At 46.3% G+C, this 15432-nt stretch overlaps 1 protein-coding gene across 4 annotated transcripts in view; it reads left to right on the top strand.

The window, feature by feature from the left end:
- Positions 1–6261: 6261 nt before the first annotated feature.
- AKAP8L (A-kinase anchoring protein 8 like) overlaps positions 6262–15432 on the top strand; it is a 65423-nt gene continuing 56252 nt past the window's right edge. The window contains exon 1 of one of the 4 annotated variants that reach the window (XM_073622391.1): positions 6262–6393. In XM_073622391.1, coding sequence (XP_073478492.1) covers positions 6375–6393 — 19 coding nt within the window. In that variant the 5' untranslated portion in view covers positions 6262–6374. Of the gene's footprint in view, positions 6409–15432 lie in introns of all 4 variants that reach the window. The other 3 variants (XM_073622394.1, XM_073622393.1, XM_073622390.1) reach the window with 3 other exon arrangements.

The raw sequence follows: 15432 nt of genomic DNA, 5'->3' as shown, positions 1-15432 counted from the left end.
ACATCTTTACAGTGAGATATGGGGTCAATAAGACCCCACATATCACCTCTAGGCTGGGAAGCCTAAAATAAAATAAAACAATCACGGCTTCCCAGCCGAGGTGGCGCTGTTTTTTTTTAATGCAGAGGCCAGGCGTGACGGCATAACATCGTGCCCAGCCTTCCGACGACCATAGAGACTCCGACGACCATCTGGTCCGCCGGAAATCTCTATGGTGGACATCCGGCGCCAGCGGATCCGTTCTCCAACTCACCGATCGCAGAGGTGAGTCGGTAGAAGCACGGGAGGGGGTGGACGTCCACTATCACTGCCCGTAAGAACAATCAAGCGGCTGACCCGCCGCTATGATCATTCTTGTGGTGTAGGGAATTGCTGGCTGAAAACGGCAATATCTGAATGATACCTCTAGCTGCAGGCATCATTCAGATATACCCCCACGTCCTTGAAAGTCCCACGGTCGGCAAGTGGTTAAAGAAGCTGCAGGAATATGTGGCAAGTACTGGCTGTTTTGTACATGTGACAACAATCTCACGTAATCTTCATATGTCTGGGCTAGAGTGGCAAGACGAAAGCCTTTTCTTAGGAAGAAAAACATCCAAGCCTGGCTAAATTTTGTAAAAACACATCTGATGTCTTCCAAAAGCATGTGGGAAAATGTGTTATGGTCTGATAAAACCAAGGTTGAACTTTTTGGCCATAATTGCAAAAGATATGTTTGGTGAAAAAACAACACTGCACATCACCAAAAGAACAGCATACCCACCGTTAGAATTATGAACAGTTCCAAATACCAGTCAATATTGGCACAAAACCTTCAGGCTTCTGCTAGAAAGCTGAACATGAAGAGGAACTTCCTCTTTCAGCATGACAACGACCTAAAGCATACATCCAAATCCACAAAGCAATGGCTTCACCAGAAGAAGATTAAAGTGGAGTTCCACCCAAAAATGGAACTTCCACTTTTTGGAATCCTCCCCCCCTCCGGTGTCACGTTTGGCACCTTTCAGGGGGGAGGAGGGAGCAGATACCTGTTAATACAGGTATTTGCTCACACTTCCTGGCATAGATCAACGCGGCGCTTGCGGTGACCTAGGCCACTTCCGGCGCCTACACTGTCCTCCCCCGCTGTATTCTGGGAGACACACAGGTCCCAGAACACAGCAGGGACCAGAGAGGACACGCAGCGCGACTTGCGCTTGTGCAGTAGGGAACCAGGAAGTGAAGCCGCATGGCTTGACTTCCTTATACCCTCACCGAGGATGGCGGCGGCAGCAGCCGAGAGCCGACGAACAGGTCGGCTTCGGCTGCCGACATCGCGGGCTCCCTGGACAGGTAAGTGTCCATATATTAAAAGTCAGCAGCTGCAGTATTTGTAGCTGCTGGCTTTTATTATTTTTTTTCCGGCGAACCTCTGCTTTAAAGTTTTGGAATGGCCCAGACCTGAATCCGATTGAAAATTTGTGGTGTGATCTGAGGGCCGTATTTTGGAGATCCCTGCCCTAGACCAATAATAACACATTTCCGGAATGATTCTAATTTCCATTCACATGCAGAGAATTGGGTACCCCAAAGCCTGGTCAGCTGAAGCTGCTTGTAAAACAAACACAGCGAATAAAATAAGTTATAAACACGTCACCATTTTTCTAGGTAAATATATTTCTTAGGCTCCATGCACACTAGCGTTTTTTTATAAGCTCAAAAAAAGTTAGAGAAAAACACTGATAATAGCATTTTTATCCCAGCTTCTAGTAGCTTTTAGGAGCAGTTAGGAACATTAGCATTTTTTTAGCATTTTTGCAGTACAGGAAGAATAAAAATAAGCTGTTAGCATTTTAGTAGCTTTTAGAAGCAGTTATGTGCATTTAGTGTTTTTTTTTTTTTTTTGCTGTAAAAACTCTCCAATAAACGTTTTTTCTGGTCCAAGATGCTGAAGCTCAAAAAATGCTAATAGCCTGAAGTAGTGTGCAGGCACATAGGATAACACTATTTAGCTTCTAGGAGCAGTCAAAAAAATGCCAATAGCTTCTAGGACAGGGGTCTCAAACTGGCCGCCCTCCAGCTGTTGCGAAACTACAGGTCCCATGAGGCATTACAAGGCTGACAGTTTCAAGCATGACTTCCACAGGCAGAGGCATGATGGGACTTGTAGTTTTGCAACAGCTGGAGGGCCACCAGTTTGAGACCCCTGTTCTAGGAGCTTAAAAAAATGCTATCGTGCATGGAGCCTAAAGGTGCTATTGTCTCATTACCAAGGTGTCACACAAGAAACACCTCATGATGGGTAAAATCAAAGAGCTCTCTCAAGACCTTTGCTACCTTATGGTTGCAAAACATACTGATGGCAATGGTTACAGAAGGATTTCTAAACATCTGAATGTTTCAGTGAGCACAGTTAGGGCCATAATCTGGAAGTGGAAAGAACAAAGGTGTCGCCATCCCACACCATCAGGAGATTGTCAATACAGCGACCATACCAAACGATCTGCCTGGCAAAATGATTGCTGGGGAGAACAAATAATGTTCCTCTCAACAGCCCATATAAAGATTCGCCATAGATGGTGAAAATCTGGCACCCATTGATGCCCCTCAGCACTGGACATAATATACACCATCAAATAAAAAATAATTATGCGCCAATAGAAACTCAACACTTAACAAAATAAACTCCTGTAATGCCTGATAATAGGAGCTGTAGCGTTGAAGATGATGTCGGATGGCTTGCAGTCAAGCGCTGTGGGGGATCGAGGAATGAAGAACACACATCAATGACTGTCTGACAGACACTGCAGATGTACTTATGCAACCGCACATCCTGGACACAAACTGTACACTAGCTGAGGAATGACAGCTGTGCCCCCGGAAGTGACATAATACATGGCGCTATCAGTGTCATTAGTGGCAGGAGGGATCAGGGAATGGATGTTCTCAGAGTTCTTCCTGCTTTCTCTGGTGAAGCTGTTAGCATAGTCCTGGGCTCCCTGGAGGAACAGGTGATCCTGTGAGCTTGATTTAACCACTTGTTTACCATGCTATTTATTACTGTGCCATAGTGGACATATGGTTAAAAGAGAAGTATAGTTTTTTTTTTTTCCCAAGAATCATACTTGCCTAGGTGGATGCAGTTGCATCTGTCCCCGCCAGCTCTATAGGCTCGTACACACTATAAGAAAATCGGGCGAACATTTTAGTCCAAAGAACATTCGTACAATTTTTGTATAGTGTGTACACAACTTTCGACTGCCAATTCCGACTTTTCGTACGAAAATTTCCGAAGGGACAAACTCCAAAAATTTTCTTGTACGGGAACAGAACGAATTATTTTCGTTTAATGTGTACCGTTTTCGTACAAGAAAGATCAGAAAAGAAAGCCTGCGCATGATCAGAAACAATAAACAACGAATAAAAAAGCCTTTGTCGTACGAGAATTTTTGTATGAATTTTCATTCACCGGTTCCGGTTTTCTTATAGTGTGTACCCCACATAAGGCTGGGTTCACACTTATGCGAATTGGATGTGGGTTTCTCCGCATTCCATTTGCATAGCAGGAGATTATGACTGGCTCTCTTTGGAACCGTTTCAGACATCTCCACAGTGGCTCCAGTACAAATTGCACAGTCTCTTGGGCCGTTTCAGGTCCAAATTCAGACAAAAATTGGGGATGAAATCGGACCTGGAACGGTGAATGGAGATGCGCCGGACTCCTGCTGTGAACCCAGCCTTAGACTGAGAACCGAGCGATCAAACATCACTGATCGCTTGGTTCTCAGAGCTCCCTGAGCAGGGAGCTGGTGACTGTTAGTCACCAGCTCTCTGCTCTGCCCACCGCGCTCACTGGAGAGCTGGGCTGTGAAGGGGGCGGGAGCGGCTGACTCAGGCTGTCAGCGGCTCACTGAGAGGCTGAGCCAAGTGCTGGTCCAGGGTTGTGGGCGAATCCCGACCATATTGTCTCAATCTTTCTCCAGCCTGGACCGGCTCTTGAAGTCAGCCAACAACGGGCCTCAGTCTGCTGAAAATGAGTCACAGGAGCGCAGAATGAACTGTGATCCACAGGAAAAGTACAGCCAAAAAAAAAAAAAGTACAGCCAAAGGAGCTTTGGCTGTACTGTTCCCTTTAAACGCTTCAGTTTGCTGTAGTGTACCACAACTATTGGTGCTATTTCAGCGCATGACACAAACATCACATTCATTGCACTGCTCGTGGCACTATTAGCCCCATCCCCTCCTCCACCAATTTGCTACCATCTATCTGGGCACTGGATGACCTAGACCCCTTTCACACCGAGGCGTTTTTCAGGCGCCTTTAGGCTAAAAATAGCGCCTGAAAAACGGCTCCCTTGCAGTCTCAGTGTGAAAGCCCGAGTGCTTTCACACTGAGGCGATGGGCTGGCACGACGTTAAAAAAACTTCTGCAAGCAGCATCTTTGGAGCGGAAATGAATGGCCAGCGCGGGCAAATGCTGCTACAGCAGCACTTTGCAGGTCGTTTTAACCCTTTTCCGGCCGCTAGTGGGGGTTAAAAGCGACCTCTAGTGGCCGAAAGCCTCCGCAAAAACAACGGCAAAGCGCCGCTAAAAATAGCGAGACTTTACCGCCGATGCCCCCATGTGAAAGCAGCCTGTCACTTAGTAGGTTCATGTTTCTTAAAAACACTTTGCAGGGAACCACATGGTGCTGCAGCATCATACGATTTCGCAAAAGTGAAAACACGTCACATTTCCTGATTCCTGGAAGTGGCATTAAGAATTAATGGCACTCCTACGCATCTGCTAAAGAGCAGCACATTTTGCCTGCGGGTTAGGAACATACGTGATTATGCTATGTGTTCCTGACCTGGACATTTAGGCTACTTTCGCACTGGGGCGGTGCCGGCGTTAGCGATAAAGCAACTCTAGTTTTAGCGGCGCATTACCGCTGTTATAGCGGTGCTTTATGGCCGCTAGTGGGGTTCTTTTAACCCCCACTAGCGGCTGAACAAAGGGTTAAAAGTGCCCGTGTTGCGGCGCTGCCAAAGCACTTTGCAGGCACTTCAGCAATGCTGCCCATTCATTTCAATTGGCATGGCATTTTGGGAGTGGTGTATACAGGGCTCTTGCACCGCCCCAAAGATGCCGCTTGCAGGACTTTTTTTCCTGTCCTGCAAGCGCACTGCCCCAGTGTGAAAGCACTCGGGCTTCCACACTGGGGAGGCATGAGAGGCGATTTTCAGGCGCTTGAAAAGCGCTTCAGTGTGCAAGGGGTCTTTGAGCGGCTTCACACTGCCCAATGCAGTTCTGCGCTTTGGGCAAAGAGCAGCAAACCTGCGGTTTTCATGCAGGTTAGCTTTGCTTTCCCATAAACTTTTTTGAGGTCTTGTGGTTTCAGATATCACACCAAAGCCGCAGAACCTCGCTGAAGTTTGTGGGAAACACGAAACGAAAACGGTGGGTTAGCTGCGCTTTGGAAAAACCGCAGAAGGGCAGCGTGAAGCCGCCCTTAGCAGTGTATTGTACAGCTGCTGGTGATACAAGGCTGCATTCACACCTCTGCATTCCAGGAATGAGTGAAAATCTTGAGAATAACGCACATCATGCTTGTGGTGCTATTAAGGCCCCTTTCACACCCGGGGGAGGTGCCTTTTTTTGGTGCATAACAGCCCAGGGCAGCCCATTAACCTGAATAGGCTGCCGCACACACAACAAATTTGCCAAAGTGGCTCATATACCTTTTTATTTTGCCATGTTTGGCACATTTTTTTGTACATTTTATCGCTACCCACGTTTGGGTGCCAGTAAGAACTAATGGCACTGCCAGCCTGATGCCAAGGTGTGTATGGGCGCTAATTGTTAAAGGCACCCCACATACTGCAAGGAAACGCATTTTGTTGCGCGACAAACGCACAAAACCACGCGAAGCCCGGAAAAGACGCGGGAGATTAGTTCAGCGCATGTTGGGCAGCCTATTCAAGTGAATATTGTTTTGCGCAAACAAAAATGTGCATTAGCACAAAGTACAGGTGTGAGTGGGGCCTCAGAGACCCCAAAGGGATGCCTGAAATGTGTAGGTATTGAAGAAATACACCCAAAATCACAACCACCCGACCTGAGCTCCCTCTTCTCTCCTGAGGTTATCCCCACACATCCCTACACCCAGAGCGCCCTCTACAGCCGGCTGCAGTCATAATCTCGTCACATGACTCACAGAATTACCAATCTAATGTCATCCGGAAAAGGAGAAGCCTATCAGACCACAATTTAACCAATCACCCGTCAATGACGTGACATGACAGGTAGTGCAGCCAATGGTAGATCTAGAAGGAATGATTAGGAATACCAGCGCCTTGTGTGGGGCGGGGCTAATCTTTGCTGGTCGCAGTGTAGAGCGGAACACACCGGTGTGATGGCGGGGAATAGAAGAGGTGCTTCTGGAGACGGTGCGGGGAGACGGGTCTGCGGGGAGGGGGTGCTAGCTACAGTCTGTGTGTGTACGGCGGGCGGGGGCCCATTGTATGTGTCATGGGGGGAGGGCAAGCTGAACGTTGTAGCCAGACAGATGGAGGGCCTTTAGGCTGCTTCATTGTTCTCACATGTGTTCTATGGAGCTCTTCTGTGTCACTGTGCTTGAAATTCTATGCTGTGTATTGGTATGAGGATACTGACACCCCCCCCTCCATATATTGAGGCTCCGGACACCCCCCCCCCCATAGATTAATGAGCAGCCTGACACCCCCACCCCCCCCCCCCCCCATATATTGAGGATCCTGACACCCCCCTATATATTAATGAGGATCCTGACCCCCACCCTATATATATATTGAGGAGCCTGACACCCCCCCCCTCCATTTATTAATGAGGAGCCAGACCCCCCCCCCTCCTCCTCTGTATGTTAATGAGGAGCCTGGCCCCTCCTCTCTATATATTGAGGAGCCTGACCCCCCCCCCCTTTTTCTGTATACTAATGAGGAGCCTCAAACCCCCCCCCCCCCTTTTTCTGTATGCTAATGAGGAGCCTGACCCCCCCCCCCTGTATGTTAATGAGGGGCCTGACCCCCTTTTTCTGTATCCTGAGGAGCCTGCCCCCCTGTATGTTAATGAGGAGCCTGACCCCCCCCCCCCTGTATGTTAATGAGGGGCCTGACCCCCTTTTTCTGTATCCTGAGGAGCCTGCCCCCCTGTATGTTAATGAGGAGCCTGACCCCTCCCCCTCTCAATGTTAATGGGGAGCCTGACCCCCATATATATATTATTACCATCCCCCATGTATATTGAGGCTGACCCCCCCCCCCCCCCCTCTGTATATTAATGAGGATCCTGACCCCCCCCTCCCCCATATATTGAGGATCCTGAACCCCCCCCCCCCAGCCGTATTATTTAGGAGCCTGACCCCCTCTGTATATTATTGAGCAGCCTGTCCCCCTCTGCATATTAATGAGGAGCCTGATCCGACTGTATATTGAGGACTCTGACCCCCCCCCCCTCCCCTGTATATTAATGAGGACCCTGAACCCCCCTCTGTATATTAATGAGCATCCTATGTATCCCTGGCTCTGCTTGACCGGCATAGTGGGCGCCACAGGGTAGAGGGGAGGGAGGAGAGCGGATATCTCTCCTCCCTATCTTGTTCCTCACTGTGAAGCTCTATGTATGACAACACTTCGGTGTACTCAATGACAGTTTCCATGGCAATCATGGCTGCGAAAGAGTGTAATACAGTGCAGTCTGTACGGCATTTCATTCAGTGGAGTACAGGAGAGACATCCACGGTCTTTTGGACCCTGAATGTCTCATTAAAGAGAACCTGTCACCACATAAATCATCACATAGGGGACTTTTTATTCCCTATGTGATAGAAAAAAAAAGTTAATTGTAAAAAATTTAAGTTATACCAAAGCGCATAAAGTCCCTTGCCAAAAAAAGTTGAGATCCCCCACATGTACACTATATTGTCAAAAGTATTGGGACACCTGCCTTTACACACACATGAACTTTAATGGCATCCCAGTCTTAGTCCGTAGGATTCCATATCGAGTTGGCCCACCATTTGCAGCTATAACAGCTTCAACTCTTCTGGGAAGGCTGTCCACAAGGTTTAGGAGTGTGTCTATGGGAATGTTTGACCATTCTTCCAGAAGTGCATTTATGAGGTCAGGCACTGATGTTTGACATGACAGCCTGGCTCACAGTCTTTGCTCTAATTCATCCCAAAGCTGTTCTATCAGGTTGAGGTCAGGACTCTGTGCAGGCCAGTCAAGTTCCTCCACCCCAAACTCGCTCATCCATGTCTTTATGGACCTTGCCTTGTGCACTGGTGCGCAGTCATGTTGGAGCAGGAAGGGGCCATCCCCAAACTCCATCAAACTATTCTGGACCAGTGCACAAGGCAAGGTCCATAAAGACATGGATGAGCGAGTTTGGTGTGGAGGAACTTGACTGGCCTGCACAACCCTATAGAAAACCTTTGGGATGAATTCGAGCGGAGACTGCAAGCCAGGCCTTCTCGTCCAACATCAGTGACTGACCTCACAAATGCGCTTCTAGAAGAATGGTCAAACATTCTCAGACACTAAAAACATGGTGCCACCTATGTGCAAATTAATACGACAATTTACTGCTGCCTTCAATTTTCGGCTTGTGCCAAAAACCAATCTGTAGGCTGCATTCACACCTCAGCGTATCGTTTTCAGGCAGAAAGTCATGCAATTTTTACTGCAATTTTTGCACAGGTCAAAGGGTCACCAATGTAAAAAGCAGAAAAACGCCTGTAATGTGCCAAAAAAAGAAGCTCCTGTACTTTTTTTAAGCGGCAGGCATTTTGCTTCAGGCGACAGAACGCTCAGATGTGGACAGGGGCCATTTAAATGAATGGGATTTGTCTTGTTGGGCATTTTTAGAGCTGAGGCTTACAGCAGAAAAATGCCAAAAAACATCTAGGTGTGAACAGAAGTGCCAAGTCTCACCACAGGATGGACTGTGGAGACTTAATAGGTAGAGCAGTGCCAACGTCCTAAATCTACAAATACTCAAAACTACACCCAAGGGAGTGGAAAAATGGACTTTGTAGGCACCAATCGTAAAATACAGTAAGAAAATTTTTATTATGCACAAAATATACAAAAATCAACAAACACATATATTAAAAGAGTGTTGCAATACAAAGTAAAGCAATAGCTCATGCTCTCTCATTTTCAAATTGCATCATATAGAGGGGTAGCCCTCACACCATGGAGGGAGACCATAACCCTCTATTCAATGAAAAGAGACAACAAACTAAAAAAGCTCTACATGTTTCGCAATTGAATGCTTCTTCAGGAGCAGTTTGAGTCACCTTCAGTTTTTACTGTTTGGATTGGCTAGTTAATATTCTTTTGCAGAACTTGGTTGTCGTTCTGCTATATACTCATACAGCTATAGTAACTGGCAGCACAATTTACACTATATTGTTTGTATTTAGATCTCTTACCATCCACTGCGGCTGAGCCATTTTTAGGCTGAGCTTGGCAGCATCTGGTGTTCAGCTTTCTGCGCTTTTTTATCTTCCATCGAGGTAGGCCTTATGGTACATGAGTCTCTATACTACTAGCCCCCTTTGTCTTTAAACCCCTTTCTCTCCTAACCCTCTCTTTTCCTCCTCCCCCCCCCCCCCCTTTCTTACTGTATTTTACGATTGGTGCCTACAAAGTCCATTTTTCCACTCCCTTAGGTGTAGTTTTGAGTAGGTGTGAACAGAGCCTAAACGTCATATATTGAGGAACTGGTTAAATGTGAACAAAACTCTAAGACCTCATTAATAAAAACACACTCCAGTGAATACCTCTAATCAATGGATATCCGAATGATAAATACAGTGTAACTTTTGTGCGTTTTCAACCTTCATTCTGCAAAGCCATATGTAGGCAAACGCCTATAATTCTATCTATAAATTAAACAGCTGTGAAAATAACTCTGAAAACAGCTGAAGAAAAATTCCTTGTGAATTTGAATACATCTCCTCACATCCACTCCAATAGATATTCACCACGTGCAATATAATAATAAGTGTTGTTTCTCTCCTCTGTGCTTAAATAATGTGCACCTCCACCTAAAGTAAGGGGGGGGGGGGGCACTCACTAGATCAGTGATGGCGAACCTTGGTATCCTAGATGTTTTGGAACTACATTTCCCATGATGCTCACCTACACTGCAGAGTGCATGAGCATTATGGGAAATTTAGTTCCAAAACATTTGGGGTACCAAGGTTCGCCATCACTGCACTAGATCTATTTGGCCCACTAGGACTCTCACAGTTTTGGGGGATTTGGTTTCTGTGCTGGGTAGAGCTGCACGATTAATTGCCAAGAATTGCTTTCGTGATTTTTTTTTTTTTTTTTTTTTTTTTTTTTTATCCCCGTTTGCGATCTTAACAAAAGTGTTTCGCGATTCTTGCTATGCAAAGAATTCTGTCTGCTCTTCTGAAGCCACAGCCATAAAAAGAAAGGAAGAAAAAAAAAAAACGGGCAGTCTGCCAAGAATCACAACATTCTTTAGCAGTGGAACTTAGAAACATTGTAACAATTTGTCAAAGGAATAGACTTTGTGTAAGTGAGGAAAGGTTAACCACTTAAACACTAAACCTTTTTTCTGACATTTGTTGGTTTCACGTTAAAATCATTTTTTTTTTTGCTAGAATATATTTTTTAGTAGTGACCCTAGAGAATAAAATCGTGGTTGTTGCAATATTTTATGTCACACTGTATTTGCGCAGTTGTATTTCAAATGCAATTTTTTTGGAAAAATATACTTTAATGAATTTAAAAAAAAAAAAAAACACAGTAAAGTTAGCCCAATTTTTTTTTTTTGTATAATGTGAAAGATTTTACGTTGCGAGAATCATGCGAGAGTCCTGAGAGAATCATCTTTTTATTCTAAGCAAAAAAATTGTGATTCTCATTTTGGCCAGAATCGTGCAGCTCGCTGGGTATGTTCTAGACATCCACTCACTAATCTGTATTCTTCAGTGATTTCACCAGGGTTATCTCAGAATAAAAAAAGCCAATAACCGATAATCGTGCAATATGTTTAATAACAAATCTATTAAAATAAGAATAGTGGTGCACACACATTTATTTGTGCCTTGGAGCGGCACCCACTATGCAGAGCCTTGGGTATTACGAATCTCGCCGCCGTTTGGGTACCAGAGGCGGCGTGCGTTCCACCTGGGCCGGATTTGACGTCAATGGATACTTGAAACTTCCACCAATGTAAAGACCTCGATGTATTTCACTGGAAGGGGTCATCGGGAAGTTCCGAGTCTCCATTGATGTCACGTCTGGCCCAGGTGGAACGCTTGACGGCTCTGGTACATGAGCGCTGAGATTTGTAATACCCAAGGCTCTGCATGGTGGGTGCTGCTCCAAGGTGCAATTAAATGCGAGTGCACCACTATTCTTATTTTAATAAATTTGTTATTAAACGTATTGCACGATTATTGGTTATTGTCTTTTTTATTATGAGATAACCCGGGTGAAATCACTGAAGAATACAGATCGGTGAGTGGATGTCTAGAATATACCCAGCGCAGAAACCAAATCCCCCCCCCCCCAAAAGCTGTGAGGGTCCTAGTGGCCCAAATTGATCTAGTGAGTGGCCCCCCTTACTTTAGGTGGAGGTGCACATTATTTAAGCACAGAGGAGAGAAACAATACTTATTATTATATTGCATGTGGTGAATATCTATTGGAGTGGATGTGAAGAGATATATTCAAATTCACAAGGACTTTTTCTTCAGCTGTTTTCAGAGTTATTTCCACACTTGTTTATTTTATAGATGGAATTATAGGTGTTTGCATTTATATGGCATTGCAGAATTAAAGCGGTTGTAAACCCTCAAGGTTTTTCACCTTAACCGGTTCCCGACCAGCCACCGCAGTTATCCTGCGGCAGGTTGGCTCCCCTGGGCGAGCCGTCGTAGCTGTACGTCGGCCCTTTAAGAATGTAGGAGGCGCGCGCTGCCCACAGTGTGTCCCCGGAGCTGATGCGAGTGCCCGGCGGGAGCGATGACAGACGGGCACCCGCGATTGCTTGTAACAGAGTGAGAACCAGGATCTGTGTTCTGACAGGGGAAAGGAGACAGATCGTGTGTTCATACTAAGTATGAACACAGATCAGTCTCCTCCCCTAGTCAGACCCCCCCCCCCCCAGTTAGAACACACATAGGGAACACAGTTAGCCCCTTGATCGCCCCCTAGTGTTAACCCCCTCCATGCCAGTGACATTTATACAGTAAGCAGTGCATTTTCATAGCATTGATCGCTGTTTAAAGGTCACTGGTCCCAAAAATGTGACAAGTTTCCAATTTGTCCGCTGCAATATCGCAGTACCGCTAAAAATCGCTGATCGCCGCCATTACTAGTAAAATAAAAAGGCCATAAATCTATCCCCTATTTTGTAAACGCTATAACTTTTGTGCAAACCAATCAATATACGCTTATTGCGATTTATTTGTTTATTTTTTTTACCAAAAATATGTAGAAGAATACATATCGGCCTAAATTGAGGAAAAAAATAATTATTTTTTTTATTTGGGATATTCATTATAGCAAAAAGTAAAAGATAATGTTTTTTTTTTTTTTTGTTTTTTTTGTCGCTCTTCTTTTGTTTATAGCGCAAAAAATAAAAACCGCAGAGGTGATCAAATACCACAAAAAGAAAGCTCTATTTGTTGGGAAAAAAAGGGCGTACATTTTGTTTGGGTATAGCATTGCACAACTGCGCAATTGTCAGTTAAAGCGACGCAATGCCCTATTGCAAAAAATTGGCCTGGTCAAGAAGGGGGTAAATTCTTTCGGGGCTGAAGTGGTTAATGCATTCTATGCATTAAGGTGAAAAACCTTCTGTGGTGCAGCAACCCCCCTTTTACTTACCTGACCCAGATATTTCCAGCGACGAGAACAAGCCCAGAAGCATCAGCCGCTGTCTCAGGTCCTCATTGGATAGATTGATAGCAGCAGCAGCCATTGGCTCCCGCTGCTGTCAATCAAATCCAGTGACATGGGGGGGGGGGGGGCGCGCCATGTCCTGCCGTCTGTCAGTGGACCCAGTAGCAGGACTCGGGAGCACGCCCGTACAAGTACTCCCTTGAAATGTGGGTCTCCGAGGGATGACGATGTGGGGAGGAGCCAGGAGCCCTGCTGTGGGACCCCAGAAGAGGAGGATCGGGGCCACTCTGTACAAAACCCTTGCACAGAGGAGGCAAGTATAACATGTTTGTTATTTAAAAAAAACAAAAAACCTTTACAACCCCTTTAAGGTTGAACACGCACAAAGTTACACTGTGTTTATCATTTGGATATTTATTTATTTGAGTTATTCACTGAAAAGTGTTTTTATTAATGAGGTCTTACTAAGTTTTTGTTTTTTTCGCATTTAACCAGCACCTCAATATATGACGTTTAAGATTCCCACAGACACTCCTAAACCTTGTGAGAACAGCCTTCCTAGACAAGTTCAAGCTGTTATAGCTGCAAAGGGTGGGCCAACTCAATGTTGAACCCTACGGACTAAGACTGGGATGCCATTAAAGTTCATGTGTGTGTAAAGGCAGGCGTCCCAATACCTTTGACAATATAGTGTACAAACGTAAACACACACCTTGGGGCACCTACGCATGAAAATGTTGATTGTGAGTGCACACAAACTGGCTCCTAACATTTTTAGCTGGCTCCTAGATTCAAAACAAATTGGTCAAGCCCTGTTCTAAACCACTCTGTAGTGATAGGAGGATCCTGACCCCCCTGTATATTAATAGGAGGATCCTGACCCCCCTGTATATTGATAGGAGGATCCTGACCCCCCTGTATATTAATAGGAGGATCCTGACCCCCCTGTATATTGATAGGAGGATCCTGACCCCCCCTGTATATTGATAGGAGGATCCTGACCCCCCCCTGTATATTGATAGGAGGATCCTGACCCCCCCCTGTATATTGATAGGAGGATCCTGACCCCCCCTGTATATTGATAGGAGGATCCTGACCCCCCCTGTATATTGATAGGAGGATCCTGACCCCCCCTGTATATTGATAGGAGGATCCTGACCCCCCCTGTATATTGATAGGAGGATCCTGACCCCCCCCCTGTATATTGATAGGAGGATCCTGACCCCCCCCCTGTATATTGATAGGAGGATCCTGACCCCCCCTGTATATTGATAGGAGGATCCTGACCCCCCCTGTATATTGATAGGAGGATCCTGACCCCCCCTGTATATTGATAGGAGGATCCTGACCCCCCCTGTATATTGATAGGAGGATCCTGACCCCCCCCTGTATATTGATAGGAGGATCCTGACCCCCCCTGTATATTGATAGGAGGATCCTGACCCCCCCTGTATATTGATAGGAGGATCCTGACCCCCCCTGTATATTGATAGGAGGATCCTGACCCCCCCCCTGTATATTGATAGGAGGATCCTGACCCCCCCTGTATATTGATAGGAGGATCCTGACCCCCCCCCTGTATATTGATAGGAGGATCCTGACCCCCCCCCCTGTATATTGATAGGAGGATCCTGACCCCCCCGTATATTGATAGGTGGATCTTGCCCCCCCCCCCCTGTATATTGATAGGAGGATCTGGCTCCCCCCTCCTGTATATTGGTAGGAAGATCCTGACCCTCCTGTATATTGGTAGGAGGATCCTGACCCCCCTCTGTATATTGGTAGGGGGATCCTGACCCCCCTCTGTTTATTGGTAGGAGGATCCTGACCCCCCTCTGTTTATTGGTAGGAGGATCCTGACCCCCCCTCTGTTTATTGGTAGGAGGATCCTGACCCCCCCCCCCCTCTGTTTATTGGTAGGAGGATCCTGACCCCCCCCCCCTCTGTTTATTGGTAGGAGGATCCTGACCCCCCCCCTCTGTTTATTGGTAGGAGGATCCTGACCCCCCCCCTCTGTTTATTGGTAGGAGGATCCTGACCCCCCCCCCCCCCTCTGTTTATTGGTAGGAGGATCCTGACCCCCCCCCCCCCCCTCTGTTTATTGGTAGGAGGATCCTGACCTCCAATGCATAGCTTTTATCTATAGGTAAGCCTATAATAAGGCTTGCGTATAGGTACTGTAAATATCTCCTAAATGTTTAGGAGATATTTACTGTAGATGCAGTCGATGACATCACCGGGGCATGCGCTCTGAAGGAATGGTCACCCGTGCCGTTCCTTCAGAGTCCTGTGCCGTGACCGGCGGCTCCCGCGCAAATGCACAGGAGTGACATCATCGCAGCCCCGGCTACTCGCACAGCCGGAGTCTGTGAACCCGGAAGGAAGACCGGCTGAAGATGGAAGCGCCTTCAGCAGTGACAGCTCGCCGTTCTAAGGTAAGTTTCACATAATGTGCTAGTATGCGATGCATACTAGCACATTATGACATTGCCTTGCAGGTTTAAAAAAAAAAAAAAAAAACCCAAAAAAACAGTGGTCTACTAC

Source organism: Aquarana catesbeiana, linkage group LG03 (assembly GCF_042186555.1).
Source record: "Aquarana catesbeiana isolate 2022-GZ linkage group LG03, ASM4218655v1, whole genome shotgun sequence".
Classification (NCBI taxonomy): domain Eukaryota; kingdom Metazoa; phylum Chordata; class Amphibia; order Anura; family Ranidae; genus Aquarana; species Aquarana catesbeiana.
This window is presented reverse-complemented; position numbering and strand designations above follow the sequence as displayed.